The sequence below is a fragment of the Salminus brasiliensis genome, chromosome 16 (assembly GCF_030463535.1).
Source record: "Salminus brasiliensis chromosome 16, fSalBra1.hap2, whole genome shotgun sequence".
NCBI classification, from domain to species: Eukaryota; Metazoa; Chordata; class Actinopteri; order Characiformes; family Bryconidae; genus Salminus; species Salminus brasiliensis.
Genome location: NC_132893.1, coordinates 19456746 through 19478447, shown reverse-complemented (window position 1 = coordinate 19478447; position 21702 = coordinate 19456746). Strand labels below are relative to the sequence as shown.

The window sequence follows — 21702 nt, the reverse complement described above, 5'->3', positions numbered from 1 at the left end:
CTGTTACTATAAAAAGTAACAGCTGTTCGGAAAAAAAATATTCCGCACTGTTATGGTTAAACTTTGGCAATTAATCTATGGCAATTAATTTGTACATATTATGGATTAACTATGAATCCAAACCACTAACCTCTGTCATTGCCACTCCAGGCCTGAAACTCTAGTTATTAAACAATGTAACTTTATTGGTGTCCTACTTGTGTAAAATCCTGTGTTATGCAACAGCTTCTTCTGACCTCATAATCTAATTGGAGGAGGTCGCGAGTTTGAAACCGGTGTGGCCGGAGTCCGAGAGAGCACAATTGACCATGCTCTTTCTGGGTAGCTAGATGGCGCTCACCCCCCCCCCCTCACCCCGCCCCCTTCAAGTAGATAGTGCTCTCTCTCCTCCTCGTTCTTAAAGCGAAGCAGGCTGGGCACAGGCATCTGTTGGTGGTGTGGTGGAGCTGGAGCCCAACGATTTCCTCCAAGCATATCAACTGCCCAGCAATGCTGCATCTGTGGCGGTTTGAAAAGAGGCGGTAGCTGGCTTCACATGTATCGGAGGAGACATGTGTTAAGCCCTTACTCTTCTAGTGTTGGAAGCATTGCTAGTGCTGCGGGAGCTACGAACATGTGGGTTAATTGGCAGTACCACACTGGGAGCAAAAGGGAGAGGTTTGACATAAAGGCTTTTCCCACTAGCACGTCAACTCTCCATAACCAGCATGCTCTTTTCACTAAAGGACGGGACTTTGTCCATAAACAGACGCCATGTTGAGTGTTACGAGAACTCCCATTCATATTTCAATCAATGGCTGGTCTCCTCATTTACAATGTCTCTGGCTAAACCTGATATTTTGACAGTTTCATGGCTCTAATATGTAGACACCCTCTCATGAGAAAATGGAAACATACCACTAAAGCAGATATTTGGACTGTGTACAGGGCTTAACAGGTACCTTAACAAACCTCCACTAAGTCGGTTCTATTGTATTGGAATTGTCACTGTTAAATAGCAATAACTCATTTATTGTGGAACTACTTTTTGGCATAAGGAACAGACTATAGAGTATTGACTACTGAATATTTAAGCATATTCAGTATGAAATTCATGGCTTCTTTGATTTGTTTCTTTATTTTGTAAAAAAGGTTGTATAAAAGCAATAGAACAATCAAGGTAAAATCAGGGCTGTGGTGGTCTACAACATTTTATCTGTGACCAAATAATTGTCCACTGTCCACTATCCTACAAAGCTCATCAACAAGCACGAGTGTCAATGACGGGGGGCTTTAAGGCGCAGCTTGTGTTTAGATTTGCAGTCTCAGTGTGTCAGGTCTCAGTATGGCCTAGGCTAAAACATGCTAACACACAGTATATTGTGAAGCTCTACAGCTTAGATGTTCTCTGTATCTCTCTCTCACACACACTTGCACATGAATTATTGAACACCTGTTTTTGGAATGGAATGGTTATGTTCTCTGGGGACGGAGGTCTAGGATTTTAGCTGGAGGTAGCACACAGTAGTTGACCTCAGCCTCGGATCCCTCTCTGTGAAATCTGCGTAGCTCCTTCCGGTTGTTCAGCTTTGCCCCAGTGCCTCTGGTTTCAGGAGTGGTGAGTGTGAGCGCAGAGATGAATGGTGTGGTGGATGTAGAGATAGCTGTCAGCGGAGGAGATTGAAGATGGGCGTCTCTACTGAGTGATCAAACAAGCTGAATGAAAGAGCCAGCGGAGTGTGTGTGTGTGGGCATGTAATCATGTGTGAATGTCCAGGGGGCTGCAGGTAAACAGAATGAGGCAGGCCAACCCTCAGGCATTTGTGGATTGATCATATCTTTCAGTGTGTGTGTGTGACTGTGTGTGTGTGTGTCAGGGAATTGAGATGAGGGTCAGGAGTTCGGTTTTGTGTTAACTCGGTCCAAACTCAATTTCCCCCTCCTTTACTGTGTGGGTCTGCAATGTGTGTGTGTGTGTGTGTGATTGGCTTCTATTCTGTTGATAAAAATGAAAGAAAATGCTAACAAGATAAAACAGCACCTGGGGCTTATCAGAAAGCTTGTCTGGGGAACATTTAACAATGTTGCTTCTTTCTCTTGCCGTAAGTCTCTCTCTCTCTCTCTCTCTCTCTCTCTCTCTCTACTTATTTTTCCTCTCTCTCTCTCTACTTGTTTTTCCTCTCCTTCTCCACATTTCTCTGTCTTACCTTGACTTGTCCTTTCTTTTTGTCAGTCTCTGTCTTTCTTCGTCTCTCTCTCTTTCTCTTTCTCTCTCTTCTCTCTCTCTCTCTTCTCTCTACTCCTCTGTCTCTGTTCCTCTTCTCTCTCCTTTTTTTCCTTTCCGCTTTCTCTGTTTCTCTTTTTTTTCTCTGTCTTTGTTTAGCTCTCTATCTCTTCCTGTCATTTTACTTGCTCTTTCTCTCCAAACCTCTTCTTTCTCTCACTCTCTCTCTCTGCCTCTGTCTTTCTCTTGCTCTCTCTTCCCCTCTTCTTTCTCTCTCTCTCTCTCTCTCTCTCTCTCTCTCTCTCTCTCTCTCACTCTCTTTCCGCCTCTGTCTTTCTTTTGCTCTCTCTTCCCTCTCTACCTTTGTCTTTCTCTCTTCTCTCTCACTCTCTCTACCTCTGTCTTTCTCTCTTCTCTCTCACTCTCTCTACCTTTGTCTTTCTCTCTTCTCTCTCACTCTCTCTACCTCTGTCTTTCTCTCTTCTCTCTCACTCTCTCTACCTTTGTCTTTCTCTCTTCTCTCACTCTCTCTACCTCTGTTTTTTTTCGCTCTCTTTCACTCTCTCTTTGCCTCTGTCTTTCTCGCTCTCTCTCACTGTCTCTCTTTGTCTTGTTTATGTCTCTCCTGCTCTCTTTTTTTCTGGCTGTCTTTTTGTTCTCTGCTATTTACCTCTTTGTTTTTGTCTTTTTCTACCTCTCATCTTTCTCTTGCTCCCTATCTCTACCTCTTCACTCTTTTTTTTCCTTCCTTCTTTATTTTGTTCTCACTACCTTTCTCTCTCTTCCTCCCTCTCTCGATTTCTGTTTTTCCCTCTCTGTCATTTTCTGACTCTTTACTTATTTTTCACACACTCTCTCTCTCTCTCTCTCTCTCTCTATCTCTCTCTATATAAGGGCTTATGGATTGTGTCGAAACAAGCACAGCACAGATCTGTAGCTTGTTGTTATTTGGTCATCAGAGTAGCAGAGCACTCAGGAGATTAAGAGCTGAGTGAATTGGGTGGTCAGTTCCTTTAGTTTCTGAGACCCGCAGAGATGATATGATGTGATCACTGCAGGCAAAGAGGGGTCGCTGTCTGTTGTTCCCTGTGTTTGGATATGACCCAAGTGCACAACACACACATCTACACGCACACAAACTCCTAACAATTTGCCAAATAGATTTTTGTTATTTTTAGCAATCCAACCATCCTGCTGCCTCTCAGTGCTGTTTCCAGTGTCTGTTTCCTCTTCCTGAGCTGTTCTAATCCTCTTGTTCGCGTTTCTTGTTTTTCACTTAATTTGTGATCATTTTCTTGTGTCAAACTCCCTCATTTTAATGGTCACTTTTCTTGTGGTCACTGGAAATGTGAGATTTTGGAGTTTGGAGGCATAGTTTACTTGTTACTCCACATTCATTCATTGTATGAACACCACCCCCCCCCCATCCCCCACCCCTCTCGGGATAACATGCAGATGTGGGGCATGTATGGGTAGCCCCAAATTTTGTCCCTCAAACATGGGCCCCATCATGATTGTACACTGCATACAGGGTCTAGATGTGGCCTGTGTCAGATTGGGATTGGCTGTAAAGATGGGGCCCAACTGGGTCCCGGTAACAACACATGTACACCCACTTTCCATCCATGTGAGCCCCACATGAGCATGTTGGCTGGGCCCACACACACACTCAAGAAGAAATGGGTGGAAGAATATACTACAAATAATCTAATAGTAAGAAAAATTACATATGCTATTAACATTGTGCAGCAGAAACATCTCCACATGTGGTGCTCATTGGTAATGAGGGTTGTTTTTATACCCCCCAGGCGTTTACATGGAATAAAACTACACAGGGATAAAAAAAAAAGAAAAAAATCCCTTGCTGAGTTAAAGTCGTCATGTGTCAGTGGTACTAGCAGCTATGGAAACACACCTGCATGAAGAAATGTCTTTGTTCTGTTCCCTGTGCTGGGGGATGGCCGCGTAGCGTACACACAGACCTTTTAGGTTAACATATATCTGTCAGCTATGAGCCTGTAGAGAGCTGTTGCCTCTTCCGGCTGTAATTGCCACCTCAGGCTTGACTGAACTGATGTTAGTGCACTAGGAAGGTAAATTATTGGTTTTGTTGAGCGTGCACATTCAGACAAAGTGTCCATTCATCTTCAGAGAGCTGGATCTAAGCTGATAAACACAAGGTAACGCACAAGCAAATGTGAGCAATAAGCCATAGTACTAAACACTAAGCAATACATGCACTCGCAGGCAACAGTTCCCTCTCTTTCTGAGATTCTTTCTCATATATATATATATATATATATATACACACAATAATACACACAATCTGGTCCATGGTGGCCAGACACGTGCACACTCCACCCCTCCTTACACTACCCCACAAATTTACTTTAATAACACAAGCAGTAACGGTAACTCCATCAATGCTCGTTTAACCAACTACTTACAGAGACTATGCTACAGCATGCAAATCCAGCTCCTCCCACTGGAAGTTACTTACACAGAGAACAAATGCTGGTGTCACGCTTTGTGCAGTAAGTCCGGACAAGCTTGCAACTCACCACAATAATCTGATTATTGTGGTGAGTTATTAAGTATATGTTCAAAGTCAAATTGTGTTATTTCTTAGCATATCCTAAAAAACTAAAAACTGAGAAGGCTATTTATTGGGGTGGGAATCTCTAGGCGCCTCATTACAATTCAGAAGGCTGTGATGCCATTATCGGTCATCGTTTAATCTTGATGCACCTTTTTTTTTCTATGCAGGATTTCCTTTTTCTCACTACTTGGTATTTTTTAATCAAAGTGTTTGTGGTGACTCACAATGAATTGACTTCAGATATCTTTTAGTAATAAAACAAATGGAAGCCATGTGGCAGGTCTACTGGAAGGTTCTGCAGTGGGGCTGCGGTAGAAAAATACAGTAATATGTCTTACCCTCTCTAGTAGCCTTGCCACAGTGGACACCATGAGGACCCACTGAGAGCCCAGGTGTAGCGTGTGGGGGAAAGCATTTCATATGTAGGAACTGACCTACAACTGTTGGAACATCTTGGTGATCATTAGTACCGGTCCTCTGCTACATTGCTTAACAGCTCATCTCTCATATCTGCACCCGTGTGGCTCTCATTCATGGGGCTCTAGCTGTCACTCATCAGTGATAAAATGCACAGTTACGGTGACAGAAGATTCTGTGGGGGTGGATTTCCACACACCACGTTACAGCTATCCCCACGAGTTTTGTAAATGAACACCATTTCCACATTCTACAACGGATTTGCTTTGTTTGGTAGCATTTCTTTATATGACTGTTTAATATCAGCAGTCAAATCACTTAGTGTGTGTGCTCTTTAGCCCCCTCATTTGTTATGAATGCTCTGTTCAGAGCTGATCTGAACAGAACCAAAGAAAAAAGCGTGGTTCTCTCACTGGTAGAACACCTGTTCTGTGAGCCAGTTGTTCATGTTTACATCGAGGCTCTAAGCTATTATTTTTCACTTCGCCAAACTTTCAATTCCACCTTAAATAATGCAGCAATTCTGTTATGCTGTTGAAATAGACACAATGTAACTGCGGTACTATTTAAGGTAGAATGTAGAGTTAGAATTAGAAGCCGACTTTAGCTAACTGGTAATGTCACAGCACTTTATTGTTTTACATAGTAAAAAAGTAATAAATTAACTGCCTATGGTAGTTTTGGAACGGAATGGACCGGGACAATCGATAATCACATGGATTTTGATTAGGGAATTCCGTGAATTTTCAAAGTTGGGAAATTTGCCTTGGGAATTAACGGGTAATTATGGGAATTAACGGGAATCAGTTGGAACAAAATGGGAATATTCGAAGCTAAAAGTGTGAAACTTGCATATAATTGGTAAAAAAAATATACTGAAGCATAATCTTGGCTAAAATAATTAAATATGATACCAAAACAGTTCATCCTCAATCCTTAGATTCTAGAGTTTCTAGAAATCATCTGGACATATGCTGTATGTATATACATGTGATGGAGGAATGAACAGTGCATGCAGGGGATGTGGTCTCAATAGTCCTTTAGTGTGTAATGTGCCATGTGCCTGGGATTGAGGAGCAGCTTTGCTATTCAACTGTTTTGGTATTGTATCTAATTATTTTAGCCACGATTATGCTTTAGTATCTCACCTTTAGCTTCATTAATTCCCATAATTACCCGGTAATTCCTGTTAATCCCCAAGGTAATTGTTTTATATTATTACGCCTTCATGTCTGCAGTTGACAAAAAATCATTAAATTGATGATAGTGTATGATGTAGTTTCTTTTAAATAATCCAATATTTTCTGTTAATTCCAATAAATTCTCATAGATTCCCAAATTTCCCAAAATCTCCATGGAAAGTTTACATTTTGGAATATTTTCAAAGTTTCCAAGCTAAAGTTCCCATGGAAAGTTACCGTTAATTTACTGGAAATCTATCGAACATTTTCCACTCCTTTGCAACCCTAATTTTGACAGTTTTTATATGAAATATTGCACAACACAATTTGAAAGTATTACTTGTAAATCCAGACTACACTGATTATTGTTAAGAGGTAGCTGGAATCATACTTGCAAGGAACTGTATGTAAATATCGCTGTCGGCCAAGAATTCCCACACTGGTGCATCCCTAGTGTTAACTTCTTTACTCCAGGCTGTTACGTGATGTTCTCTTGAGCTGCATGTCGTCTGAACCAATGGCTGCTTTTTATTCGCCACGTTTTGCTGCGAGTCATAAAAATAGCAAAGGTTGTTCCGAGAGGAAACGAGTAAGCAAAGAAAGCAGAACACACCGCGTTTCTCCTTCCATTATGTCTGGTGTTTTCTTTTTTTAAGACCTTTTTAAGACAAATCATTGCAGCCCGTCTTAACTGTCTTCCTCCGACAGCTATTTCTGCTGTGCGCTGAAACATGACTTTTTTTGTTTGCACAAAAAATACACAGCCTTTATCGCGAAGCTCAGACAGTAAAAAAAAAAAAGTATTATTACTAGCTCCTGCCTGTTCTCCAGCACTTTTTGGACCTGACCGCATTACAGAACGTTTTAGCCACAGCTGTTGCCCCAAATACATTAATCACAAAGGCTCCAATGAGTGCAAGACGTTTTGGAAAATTTCTCACTGTTGATGCCGGAGGGTGATGTGAACACGGATTTACACATGAATTACCCATCAGAGGTTTGAGGACACTCTAGCTTGTTGAATGTGACTGCAGATGTAACATATTAAAGAATAACCAGGTCTGTATTAAAAAAAAAACAATACAAAAGGTAAATGTTTGTGACAGTATTTGTGGTCGTACTACACTGGGACTAATAACTGTACACGCTGTATCTGCTTGTTGTGATAGCAGCACTCTTGAGAACACTCTTGAGATGAGGTCAGTGATGTTGGTGGTTCTTGTAGCTGCTTTGAAATGTAACATTCAAACAAGCCTCTCCATTCATCTTTCCTTAACCCTCAAAAAACAAACACGCACAGGCTGCCTAGGCAAGTACACAAGAGGACTGACCCTCACTAATAAAATGATGACTCAGTGATTAGTTCCAGAGCTCATTTAATTCACTTTCTGCTACCATCTCTCACACAGCAGGTCAGAGTGGCCCAAATCCGATCTGTGAAACAGATGTCTGGCAGGGTGGTATTAAAAACTGATAAATATCCAATATGCAGCAATGCGACTTCAACAGACATTCGCCTTAAATGTGCGCTGGGGATACGGGTTAATAACGACGGGGGGTTTCTGTGGTGGGTTAACTAGGTGTGGTAATGTCTCTGTTCTAAGTAAATTTTAAAGCACAGATTGCAACCGCTCCGTGTTTGAAGAATTGTCTAACGAAATGGCTGGACGTGACCACAAGAGGGCGCTGCAGCTGTAGCGTCAAAGGGAAAAAAAGTTGCCAAATATCGTAGTCTTTTTACAGCGAGCTCGAACTTGTTCTCGGTTAAAAGTCCAGCTGTCAGCCGCTGAAACTCCTTATACGGCGAAGATGAAGCCTGAAGATGAAACTTAGCATGAGGTCATTGCTCTTTCAGTTTAGGAGCGTGAACTGTTCCGACGAATGTCTGATATAGGTCACGTTAAAAAGACTGCCAGGGGCAGTGAGGGCTTAGCGGTTAGAATGCTGGATATTGATGACAGAGTTGCAGGCTGCCACTGTCAGGCCCTTGAACAAGGCCTTTAACCTCCGCTGTTACTTAGGTGCTGCACATTGGCTGCCCACCGCTCTGGGCATGTGTGCTCACTATGTATATAAAGCAAGAACTATGTATATGGTCTTGGTTGTCTTCAGAAAATTCAGATTGGGGCCACTTTACCTGCTGTATGAACGTAGCCTATTTGAACGTGTCCTATTTGTACTTGTGCTACAGCATATGCTCACCGTCTTTACAAATCGTACCATTTGTCGGCGCAGATACTGCTCGATAGTCAGTAAAAGGAGGCCGCTAAACAAACACTGCTGGAAATGCTTTTTGCTTCAGCTGATAGTTGAGCAGTCATGCTTGCTTTGTGTGTGTCTCTGTTCTGCTATCAGCCTGCTGCTGTGGACATTGCAGTGTTGTAAGGCCTGTCGGAGCGAGCAGTTTTTGTACTGACAAACTGTTAGAAAATCTCACAGGCAGGAAAAAGACATTCAGTGAGTTCCCTCTGGGAGTTTTCTTTGAGGTGAGGCTCTGAAAAGCCATCAGCTTGTCTGCTTCAAAAATAAAAAAAACAGCTCTGCTTGATTAGCTGCCGGATTCCTCCTTTCTTCCTGACTGGCGGAAAAGTCCAGAGACATGCCAGAACATCTCTCTTGCTCCATCTGAAAATGTTCAGTCAAAATAATTAATAATCGATGCGCCGAAAATGCAGCTTTGCACTGAAAGGGGAAAGACTTTAGACAAGTTAAATCTGTCTGTGCTTTGTCTAAAACCCACTGCTCATTGGTTAACCTGTGTTCCTGTGCTCCACACGCAAATGTATTCTTTTGGAGCAGCTGTTTAGAGGTCGCACCGAGCTTTAGTGAATGATGGTAAAAACAAATAAATAAATAAAATATTCCATTATTCCATTATTCCATTCCAATATTTCCAGCTAAAAATGCTCTTGTGGTTTGCAGTAGCCTGTAGTCAGCTAAGGCACCCTAAGCTATGTAGGCTTTCCTTAAATTCTACACGTTGTGCAATGTGCAGACCTATGGTGGAGGGGCTCTGGAGGGAGCTTGGTTTAGACAAGTGTGTTTAGGACAGACTTAATAATAAATATTATTAATAACAATATTAATGAACTTTATTTACATTTATGGCATTTAGCAGACACTTTTATCCAGAGCGACTTACAAGGTTACTCGTATTACAGAGTTAGGCCAATGTAGTGTTAGGAGTCTTGCCCAAGGACTCTTATTGGTGTAGCGCAGCATAGCCACCCAGACTGGGAATCGAACCCTGGTCTCCCACATGGTGTAATACCTCACTAGCTGCTAGTGGTTTTATCTGTTGTGCCACACCAACCACCAATATAGCACATTACATACATCAGGAATGCAGCCTGAGATGCTTTTACAGTACAAAGCTTTAAAATACAAAAGAAAAAAATACATTTAATAACATAAAACATAAAACTAAATCAAACAAGAAATCATTTAAGATCAGCAGTAATCAACAGTAATAGACAAGACAGACGACCCAAACAAGGCCAGCAAGAACAGGTAAAATCATATAAATAAAAGGATAATAGAATCATAATGAAAAAGAATGGATAATAGTGGATACTTAGAAGAGTGGATAGATAATGAAAGAGCAAATAATAGAAACGTCCGGTTAGTTATGAGCTCGATTCAGTCGTCATTTTAAAAAAGTCCACTGAGCCTGCTTCTCTAATACTTTTTGGTATTGTGTTCCACAGTTTGGGGGCGTAGGTGACGAAGGCTGCTTCACCTGTTTTATTTTGGGGGACTTTCGGAATATTTAACAGGCTTGCTGGAGAGGACCTGAGGGCTCGCAAAGGGACATAAAAAATTGGATAGAGCCATGTAAGAGTGTTAAACCATTTAGAGCTTTATATATAAGTAAAAGGGCTTTAAAATCAATGCTACAAGATACAGGAAGCCAGTGCAGTGTAGCTAGAGCTGGAGTCATGTGCTCTTTCTTCCTAGTTTTGGTCAAATTTCTGGCAGCAGAGTTCTGACGTACCTTGGCAACATTTCTTGGGTGAAAGAAAGCTGTTTTGGTCACCCTATTATTATGTGCAATTAAAAACCACAGTTTAGGCTAAGGTCTTACCTACAGCGGACACAGACGCACCACAGGATGCAGAGTTAGCTTTTGAGGCCTTTCTTTGCTGCCTCGTGTACTGTTGTAAAAGATGTACAGCATGTGCCACGATCAACAATACTTGCTTTCTAATCTACATTGAGGTGTGTGTGTGTGTGTTTTTTTTTATTATTATTATTGCACAGCAGATAATTATTTACCATAATCAAGGCTACAGTTCATACAGGGCATAATCCTCTCTGATAATGCTCTCTGGGTATGAACCAGCCTTTAGGGTGAAGAGAGCGCATTCGTGAGCACCCCTTTGATCGCCGAAATGGGAACTGGAACATTCTGCAGGCTTGCAGTCCTCACATGCTTGTGCAAATGTGGACTGCCGGACAGGGAGAGCACCATTTGCCACAGCGTTCTTCTATGCTTTCTTCCTAGAATACAGACTCTACAGTGCCCTCTGATGAAGTACAGACATCTCAAGATTCCCCAATATGAGAACATGTAAGATTAAAGGCTGTTCAGATATTGGAGCATTGTAACCTGCCCTTACTACCAAGCTCACAGAAATGAAATACACACTTTACATTTAACACTACAGTTTACACAGGTGCTCATCGGTTTGATTGGGGTTTGCAAAAAAAAAAAGACGTTTAAGACATTTGAGGCATTTATCCAGAGCAACTTACACTATAATTCAATTATAGATACCTCTAAGCTTAGATACTCCTAAAACAAGTCAATATGGAGACCGTAATACTCTACACTTCGCCCAAGTACTCTCATAAGAGGAGAATACCCAGGGGAAGTTCGTTCCACCACTTCAGTGACTGTCCATGGCTGTAAGCTCACTCTACAGTTGCTATAAAAGAATGCACTTGTGGGGGAAACATGGACAGGTTGGGTTAGCGAGAATCTCAACAAAGTATGAAGAGGTTTCTTGTAAACCTATGGTGAGTTGCCAGATTGATGATTTTGCCACCAAGTTTGAAAGTTGCAGGTTGCAGTTGCAGGTGGAAAAGAGAAACCTGCGGGATGAGTTATGTTGGAAGTTCTAAAGCTACGCCCTGACCATCTTAAAAGGTCTGTCTCGTCTGTTTGTACAAGCTCAGTATGAATTTTCATGAGAATTTTTCGATTGACTATCTAGAGAGTCTTTCCAGGCTAGTTTCCGCTTCTAGTGAACAGGGTTTCCAAAAAAGTCAGCCCTGCCCATTTACTCATAGCATCTTTTAGCATCATTCAGTCACGATGGTCTTTAAAGGCAGGCAGAAACACCAGCACAGCATGAGGTTGAGCTGGTCTCATGATGTTTTTTTAATCAAATATTTGACTTTGAATTAATAATGGCGTTATGATTTGAATTGAATTTTTTTTTTTCCAGCAGAGCAGAGCGACCATGCTTTCTTATTCTCTTGATGTTTCTGGTACTTTATAAGCTTCATTGAGGGGAACTAAACTAGAATACAAATACACACCTCGCAGTCCGGTGAAAACAGGGGACCTGCTTTAGCTGAACTAACAGGAACTGACACACACCTAGATAGAAAGAAGAAACACAGCATAGAATCATACAGAATACAACATGGAGGCCCAAACAAAATCAATTATTAATGAACTTAATATATTCTTATTCAATTCCTGCTTTTACATCCTTCATCGAATCAGTCACCTGTCATTCGATCAGGCTTGAAAGCCTTTTTTTTATCCTCCGAAGTCAGCACCCATGCCTACACCGGCCCGCATGAGTGCATACGAAGCTGTATGGGGTGGAATTTGGAATTTAGTAATAGGTGAAGTCTCAAGGTTTCTTTGTGTGTGTGTGTGTGTGTGTGTGTGTACATGTGAGCTCCATCATTACAGAAAGTAGTCAGTCCCCCCAGTGTCCACACACCGAGCCACTGCGGTAGACCAGCCACCTGGAGACTGGATGTCAGAGTGTTGTCATGGAAACCCATGTTCACAGTCCTGTTGGAAAAACTCAGGAGGTGGCTCAGGAGCTCAGGGGGCATTACTGGTGTTTCCAGTTAAGGTCGCCTTTACGAAAAGCCTTGAAGGCTTTGGTGTTCATAAGTTAATAAGCATTTGGTTGCTCAGCAGTGTTTGCAAACATATGAAAAAAAAAAAAGGTGATGCGAAGTGGCAGGATTAGACGGATGACAGTAGGCATTTGTCTGATTCTACTTTCAGCTAATATTGTTTATTATCCTGGTCCCACATTCAGCATGTCGTGGTGCTTTTGGCTCTGCTCTACTACACCCAGATCACCTCAGGAATTAGCTCATCAGTTTCTATCAGCTGTGCTGGGAGCAGGGGAGCCTCTAAAATGTGCTAGGCAATGATGCTGCAGGATCCGAATTGAGCACCACTGGTGTATTGTGTTTGTATTACCTTTGCTTCAACAGAAATTTGGGCCGAGTGCACATGCTCTTTTACGGCACTGGTTATGTTTTTAGTTCACGTACCACCCTAAAGTCTCTCGTTTTCTTCTTTGTCTCTCAGCCCCTGTGTTTTACTTCGGCGATCAGGAGTACCATGTGGATGAGAGCGATGGTCACGTCGAGGTGAAAGTGTGGCGGTCAGGAACGGATCTTTCTAAACCAGCCACAGTCACTGTCAGGTCACGCAAGACTGAGCCGGTGTCGGCTGAAGGTAAGAGACGTCTGCAGTTGCTTCCTTCAAGTGTTATACAGGACTGAGCCTGAATTGTACTGTACAGTATATATACAATCTCATCCTTTGCTAGCTGACCAGCTAGTGGAAATAGGAGGATAGAGGAAAACTGTTGAAAACTGTAGAAAATGTTGATCTCGAATAAGACAAATCATGATGACTAATATTTGACTAATATAAACAACCTCTAGCTGAATTGACTAGAAGTCCTGTCAGCACTTTTCACTGACCACCAGCTTATCTACATTGTTCGTCCAAATATTTGTGAACACCCCTTCTAATGAATGCATTCAGCTACTTTAAGTTGCACCCATTGCTGACACAGATGTGCAAATGCACATACACACACAGCTTGTCTAGTCCCTGTAGAGAAGTATTGCCAATAGAATAGGACTCTCAGAGCAGATAAACACAAACCTATTGGCACCATGTCTAATGCAGTGCGAAGGGGCATTGTGTAAAGCCCCTCCAGCATTGAGCTGTGGAACTGTGTCCTCTATAATGATACTTCTTAGATAAGTTGGGAGTTGAGGATGAGGTGGGGTGGTGATCATCCAACATCCTGATACATCCTGGTATCCAATACTCCTCTTGCTGAGTGCAATCAAATCCTCACAGCAATGTTTTTAAACCTAGTAGAAAGCCTTCAGTGGACAATAGAGACAGTTACTCCAACTAAGGCAGGATAAACTCTCTTTTAATACAATCGATTTCAAAAGAAACAATGAATGAGGAGTTGTCCAAATATTTTTTTTTCACCTAAAAATGATTAATCAGTTATAGCACATGTACAAGCAAGAGAACTGCCCCAGCATTTAAGGTGGAACGTACCCTAACGGTAAATTTCTTTTGTTCTGGTCTGAGTTGGTCTGAGCATTCTTGTGTTTATATGTGTGGGTGTATATAACTGGGCCAAAATGTTAGCAGCCCACCGGGAATTCTCCTGGCTCCCGGTGGGCCACTCTGGCATTGGCCACAGATGAAAGAAGAAATTCCTCCTTAATCTCTTTCTATAGGCCCCCTAGTGGAAGCGCTGTTTATTTATTTATTTTTTGAAACCGAGTAACAATAACACAGCAAGGATGTATGACTTCTATTCCTATCCATGTGTTTTCTGCTTAAAATAACAGTTTCTGACTTTGCTAAATCACATTAAATTTACACGTGAAGTAAATTCCACAACATCAGTGAGGCGTCGGATTATTAAAAGCAAAACATAGAGTAAACTGCAGAAGGGGGACCACTTGTGGGCCTGCAGAAAGGAGTGCTACTTTTCTTACATGATGATCATGTAGCCTGAAGCCTGAAGCTAAAGGTTGATTTTTTTCATAATGACTGAAATTTTCTTCAGGTATTCTTCCTTTGAGATCTGTGAATCATTGCTGTCATACTGTCACACAGCGCATAGAGCGGCTGAAGAAGAGTGTACAAATGAAAAACCTGAATGGATGGTTTTGATATGACAGAATAAGAAAAATCTAACAAGTGCATTGTAAATCAGAGTACGTGTTCTGGGCGGAATTTGTGTCTTTACATAAGGCATGCGGTTCATTTGCTGAAATGGCTGTGAAATGTCATCTGGCCGATAATGGACCACTACTGGATGCCGTGATGCCTTTCAGTGCTTGTACTTGATGAAAAGATGCTTCGAGTGTGTACAAAAAAAAAAATGTAGTGAAAGGCTTCAGGTATGCAGTCGAACGTGTAAAAATGTTAATGCCTGTCTAAATATTATGCAAGAAGGGAGGAGGCTAAGGTTAGCACAAAGGCCTCTTAAGTTTAGTCTCTGAAAACCTGGAAGCAAAGATAAAGTGAATCTTTTCTAGGCAAATAAAAAAAAAAAACGCTTTCCTCCATCTTCCCACACATTTTGCACCATCCTGCTGAGGAGAGCTGAGAGCTTCACACAGCACCTTGGCTTTTGAGCCCTTAAAAAGCAGCAACAGCCATCTCTCTCTCTCTCTCTCTCTCTCTGTCTAAAAAGTGATTATGCTATGTGGATGAATCTGATGCTCTTCAGTGTTAACTATAGGCTGAACTCTCTCTCACCTCACTCTCCGGACTATTTGTTTATCTCCTAGCTGGAGTGGACTATGTGGGGATCAGCAAGAACCTGGACTTTGCGCCAGGAGTGAGTCTTCAAACCATCCGGGTCACTATCCTGGATGACCTTGGCCTGCCAATGCTGGAAGGCACAGAGAGATTTGAGCTTGTCCTTCGCATGCCCTCCAGCGGCATCCTGGGAGAACCAGGGAAGGCCACCGTCTTCATCAACGACTCCATCTCAGACTGTAAGTATGATAATGCAGCATATTTGCAAGCGCAGTGTATTTACAGTAACAGCTGAGTAATAGTTTATTCATTTATTAGAATTAAATAATTTATTAAAAGAGATTACCAGCCTGTCTGACCTGTGATATATGATGTGGCACTAATTTGATTTTCCATTATTTGCATGAGCTATTACCCACTGTTCCACAAGAATCCAATGAAAATTATATTTTTCATTATGTTTTCAAACCTGTTTGGTCACACAGGCAAATCATCAATCAACAAACCCAGCTGGCCACTGACAAAGATAGACATTATGTAGTTGAGTGTAGGTTGTGAAGTCAGCTGACCATAATTCAACGTCAGGACAATGTCTAAAGTCATCGTCAACATGGCGTAGAATAGTGACGACAGCTGACGTAGATATTTTGTTGGTTTGAAGTTGTGATGTGAAGTAACTAAAAATGCAATGTCTTCTAAATGTCACATGCCATCATCATCTCATTGTGTTATTTTGAAGTAAAAATAAGAACATTTAGTTGTGAGGTATGGTGAACAAAACCTAATGTGCACTTAAAATTGCAGAGTTAATGGCGTTAATGTCAAATACTGTTAGACAGTGATATGTTGTCATGGTGTTATTTGACCAGACTTCGTCTGTTTAATGTTGGAGCATAAAGGTCAACCCAGTGTTGGTTTTTGACGGATGTGTGAATTTGATTTCCAAGCAAAGAACCAACGTCTGTCTAAAGTTGGGTTTTGACATCAACCCGATTTTCTTGTTCAACCTCAGTCCAGTGTACAGTCCAGTGTACAGTCCAGTGTCCATTATGTGCCATAGAAGTATTTTTGTCAGCATTTTTGGATGTATAAATAGTAAATTTGTTAGTACAGACCACGCTTTGGAGTGGAACAGGAGGCTGGACTTAAACTTCTTCCCCCTGTTGGTTTGTTACGTGATGAAAGAAAGGCTGGAGACAGGGTGGAGGTGGGTGTGACATTTGTTCACCACAGAATAGGACTGAGAGGCGGGGAAGAGGTTTGAGGGCCAGGAGGAGGAGTTTGGGGCATTGTCCTTCTCCCAAAATTCAGTTATGTCATAGCTCCACTATGTGACTTTGGAAGGAGCAAAAAAAGGCTGTATAACAGCATTATTTACCTGTTATTTTGACTGAGAATGAAACACATGGGACTGCGTTTTGTAGACTAGGTTGTAACAAGAGGTAGGTAGAGACAAGAGGTATAAAGACTCCATATTAGTCATACAAATGGAACAGTCTAACAAAGCAGTATGGTGACGTCCCCAGAAAGGTTTCACCTCCTGCAATTGTGGGAGAAAGTGGAGCCAGTCAGATTGTGTCTCTTGCATTTTCATTTCGTCACCAAAATGAATCATAATTACAAAAACTAACATTTTAAAAGAAACTGTGCACCGGAGGCTTCCTTTTCCATCATTTTTAAGGGGCTGTTTTTTTTCCCTTCACTTTGTATGTATGCAGAGAACTGTGGATGGGCCAGGAAGAATACATCAGTTGTGTCCTTAAAAATGATCTGAACATGCTTTTCTTGGCTGTATATGAAGAGCACTTCACTGTGGAACAGCTTTCGATGATGTAGCAGCTGAGAAATGCAGCCTACCTCGGCTGTAGCCTATCTACTGATTTCCCTTTAGTTATCCTATAGTAAAGCTTTGTTTTTAGCACTGTTGCTGCCCTCTCTGTGTTCTCTTGGTTCAGTGTGCAGTTAGCTAGCTGAATAGGTTGTGGCTCGCCGGCATAGTGTTAGCTTTTAGCCTAGCACAGATACTGTCTGCTTTCCCCAGGTTTGTCTACCTCACACTTAGGCTTTTAGATCCCCATCCAACGTGTGGTTAGCTGTACCCTTCAGTGGACACTGGCACATGAAATGTCGCAAATGTCACAAAGTCATCAAATTCTTCCAAAATGCTGGGTGTGTTTTTGACGGGGTTGCAGCTTTAGGTGTTGAAAGGCTTTCTCTAGTTATATAACAGTCTTGTGGTATTAAAACCAAGTTTTTTTTATGAAGTGACAGCAGCGTTTCGGCTTCACGGTTTAAATAGAGCGTTGAATGCAGCTGAGACCATCGTCATAATAAAGGCAAATATTTTATGGATACACAATTCTGCTTATTATTATTATTTATTTTATTTTTTTCACATCCACTGCCACTGTACCACGCCTTTACTGTTTAGGTGCAGACAACTGTACTTCTCTGAGGTTTCACTCTTTCAATGTGTTTCTTTAATGCTGCAGTGCCAAAAGTGCAGTTTAAACAGATTCTACTGGTTGGAGAGGAGAGCGAAGGCCATCTCATTGCGATGGTCCAGCGTAGCGGTGACATCAGCCACAGGTCCAGTGTGCGCTGTTACACACGCCAGGGGTCTGCCCAGGTGGCCAGCGACTTTGCCGAGAGACCCAACACTGACGCCTCCATTATAACCTTCTCGCCGGGTAAAGCTTAATAACACTGCAATAACTATTATCTTAATGGGACCCGCAAAAAAAAAAAAAAAAAACTCCACATTTAAATGTAATTGGCTTGGTTGCTCATTATTGTCCATTTCTCAACTAAATTGTGTCTCTAATGCAGGCTAATATCTTGTTTTTTTTTTTGTTATTAGATTATCAAAGCTAACTAATGAGTCATGGATGTAAAATTGCAGATTATGGAGATGGGGAGGGGGCAATAAAGACATTATCCAATACAGGCGCCATAATGTAAATAATTAAAAAAACGATAATTCTAAGCAACTGTTAAAGAAATGCTATATAATGTATTGGAGTAATTTTGGAAACATTGGAAAAAGTGTTTTTTTCCATACTTTCAGTCTGTAATGGTTGTCAGATCATCCTTATATGTGACAACCATTACAGACTGAAATGGTTGTCACATATAAGGATGATCTGACAAGTATTTTAGTCTGTAATGGTTGTCACATATAAGGATGATCTGACAACCATTACAGACTGAAAGTATGTAATGGTTGTCAGATCATCCTTATATGTGACAAGTATTCCATCTGTCCAGTAGGTCAATAGGTCATGTTGTAGATGCTCAAAAGATCAGTTTATTGTGTGTTCATATAATCCTTCTCTCTGGATGCCCCTAGGTGAGGTGGAGAAGCCATGTGTGCTGAGTCTGGTGGATGACGTGGTGTATGAAGAGGAGGAGGAGATGCGGTTGGTTCTGGGGAGCGCCAGGAGTGACTTCTCATATGGAGCGTCCATAGGCCGGCAGAACGAAACACTCATCAAGATTAAAGACTCCGCAGACAGTAAGAGAGAAACACACAGCTCTGCTCTCTTCTAATCTTACTGCTTCCTTTTCATTCCACTCTGCCCATCAGAGGTTTGCCTTCTTTTTAGAGGTTTTATTATCTTTGCTGCTACTTTTTAACAAAATAAACAAAAATAGTAATTAGGCAGCTGCTTTTTCCAAACCTTTGTTAAAAGCATTAATTGAAACTGTGTTGCACCAAAAGTTGGAACGTGCTGACTAATTAAGAGGATAAAAAACAAGGGAATAGAAAACATGTAACATATACACATCTGATATACACTCACCAAGCAATTTATTATGAAGACCTATGCATTTACTAATTCACTTAATTATCCAATTAGCCAATGTGTTAAATCATGCAGATACACATCAACTATTGAATTTGAGTATGGAATGATTACTGGTGCCATATTTCTGGGACATGACAACAGTTTTAAAAGTTTACTCAGAATAGTGCAATAAAGAAAATTACCCTGTGAGAGGCAGTCCTGCAGATGGAAACGCCTTTTTGATGAGAAGGGGTCAACAGACAATGGTCAGACTGGTTCAAGCTGACAGGAAGGATATAGTAATGTAGTTAAGCACTTACAGTTGTGGTGAGCAGAAAAGCATCGCAACAACTGAAGACCCCTTCAGGTTCCATTTCTGTCAGCCAAGAACAGAAAGCTGAGGCTACAGGAGACAGTGCGCGCAGGTTTACCTAAAAATACATAGCCTGGTCTGATGAATCCCATTTCCAACACTGTGTGAAATCCACTAAGAATTAAGGCTGTTTTGAGAATAAACATGGCCATTTTTTTATTTGGATGGCGTTCCTAACCAATTCCTCAACATATTACTGTTAAAAAGAATCAATATTAATTATTCATTATTATTCATTCATATTTTTATTATTCTTTTATTATTCATTCATTCTTTTTTAAGAGCTAGTTATAAGTTCTTATAAGTTTCCATAAGCATTCGGAAAACATGCAGAAATATGGACGAAATGAGTGCAGAATACAGTCAGAAGGCTCCATATGTATCAGTAAGCTTTCCCTATCTGTATCCAACATTTAACATTGAGCATAAATGAGCCTTTAGACATTAATGGGGTTAGATTACTGTTCAAGTATGATCCCTGTCCAACGATCTGTTCAATAAACACACATTCTGAACCAAACTAAATGTAAGCAGTATCAACCAAGATTTATAACATCCTACTCTATCCCTCAGAGCCCATTATAAGGTTTGCTGAGACGAAGTTCAGCGTGAGTGAGCCCAAGGAGTCACGTCAGGTTAATGTGGTAAAGATCCCTGTGCGGCGAGTGGGAGACCCCTCGATGGTGTCCGTGGTGAGAGTCCACACTAAAGACGGCTCAGCCATCTCAGGAGAGGACTACCACCCCATCTCTCAGGGTGAGGAACTGCAGAGAGCAGAGTGCGGCAGAAATTCTCATCGCGTTCAGCATTATATGTGGTCCAAATAAGAAACTGCTAGAGCTTTTAGAGCTATGCTTCTCTCAATAATCTTTGAACCCAAATGGATTTTATTTATTCATACTGGCATTTGTTCTACATTTGGTATTACATCTCTACCCACACAGAAAATGAGATTTTCAAAAAAATCAGATCTGAACATCATTTCTACATGAATAAAATACATTCTCTTTCTTTCAGTTTTCTCACGTTAGAGCAGTGCATTTTATTCAAGTGTAAATGATGTAACAGTGCGGTGCGTCCATTTTTTTCAATGCTAAACAAGGTTCTCTTTGTGGCATGTGTGAATTTATACAGATGTTGAATTTAAGAAGGGCGAAAGAGAGCATATTGTGGAGGTTGAGGTCCTGTTCGATGGAGTGAGAGAGATGAGAGAAGCCTTCACTGTCCACCTCAAACCCGATGAGAACATGGTGGCCGAGACGCAGGTAAAGTAGCCTAATCAACTTAATTGTTTACCACAGTGGTCAGTAGCCAACGGTGTAGCTGAAGATCTACTATCCTGCAGACTTTGGATGGCTAATCGACCCCAACTGATCGTCCCCATTGAATTACTGCCTTCGGAAGTCCAGCTTAATAAGGTGTTAGATTTGGGCTGAAGGCGAATCCTGCAAGAGCTAGGAAGATTAATGACCACTGGTTTACCTCCTACAGCATGGTCTTTCAGTTAGTGATGTTATGAAATAACACACATTTTGGAGGGGGAACATGCCTGAAGTCACTCCTCCCTAATCGAACGTCCTATAAATTCCATATCTACCTTGTTCCTGTGTCTACAACAGAGTTTTCGCAACCCTCAACCACTCTAGCTCCCCCTTTTTTAACTTCGTAATTTCTCATCCCTTATCAGAGAGGGGGGACTGGCTTCCTAACACAAGCAGAAGCTGCCTGAACTAGCCCCGAGTTCTCTCTTCTCTCTTCTCTGAAGTCTCCTCCCTATCACCAAATGCTGATGGCATGGTCCGGACTAGCAAATATTACATTCTACTGTACAGTTTTGTACTGTTCCTTTTTCTTTTTTGCAAATTGTGTATTGCAGAGCTTATTTAGATATGCAGCGTTGACCTATAGCATACTTACTCTCCTCTTTCTACATGCCTTAGTCGCTACCACACAGTCTGATTAAAAAACTGCTATTTATATGTTGTGTTTTTCACCATAACAGAGTTTCTGTATAATTCCACTGGTTGCTAAGTAACAACGGTGGTCGCTTTAGACCAAAGGATACAGGCCAAATAAACATGCACAATCACAAACAAACAAACACAGACAAATTAATGTCTGCCAGTGTCTTCAGAACCTTCATACAAACCTCGAACAAATAAACACAGAGAGGACACACCAAGCAAACATTTGTGTCTGTCTTTTCTGTGTACTCTGGCCTTTGCTCTAAGCTGATAGAGCCACAGCCAATTTATGAGGGACCTGGCCACTTTCTGTTTCTCAGGTTATACCCACAAATGACTATAAACAGGTTTGCCATAGTGTTGCCACAGTCATCCATGGCCTGAAA

At 41.4% G+C, this 21702-nt stretch overlaps 1 protein-coding gene across 1 annotated transcript in view; it reads left to right on the top strand.

Moving 5' to 3' along the window:
* The window catches only part of frem2a (FRAS1 related extracellular matrix 2a), a 99835-nt gene that overhangs the window by 55412 nt on the left and 22721 nt on the right, over positions 1-21702 (top strand). The window contains exons 7-12 of the mRNA XM_072658071.1: positions 12969-13118; positions 15221-15430; positions 17684-17881; positions 18541-18705; positions 19926-20108; positions 20487-20617. Coding sequence (XP_072514172.1) covers positions 12969-13118; positions 15221-15430; positions 17684-17881; positions 18541-18705; positions 19926-20108; positions 20487-20617 — 1037 coding nt within the window. The remainder of the gene's footprint in view (positions 1-12968; positions 13119-15220; positions 15431-17683; positions 17882-18540; positions 18706-19925; positions 20109-20486; positions 20618-21702) is intronic.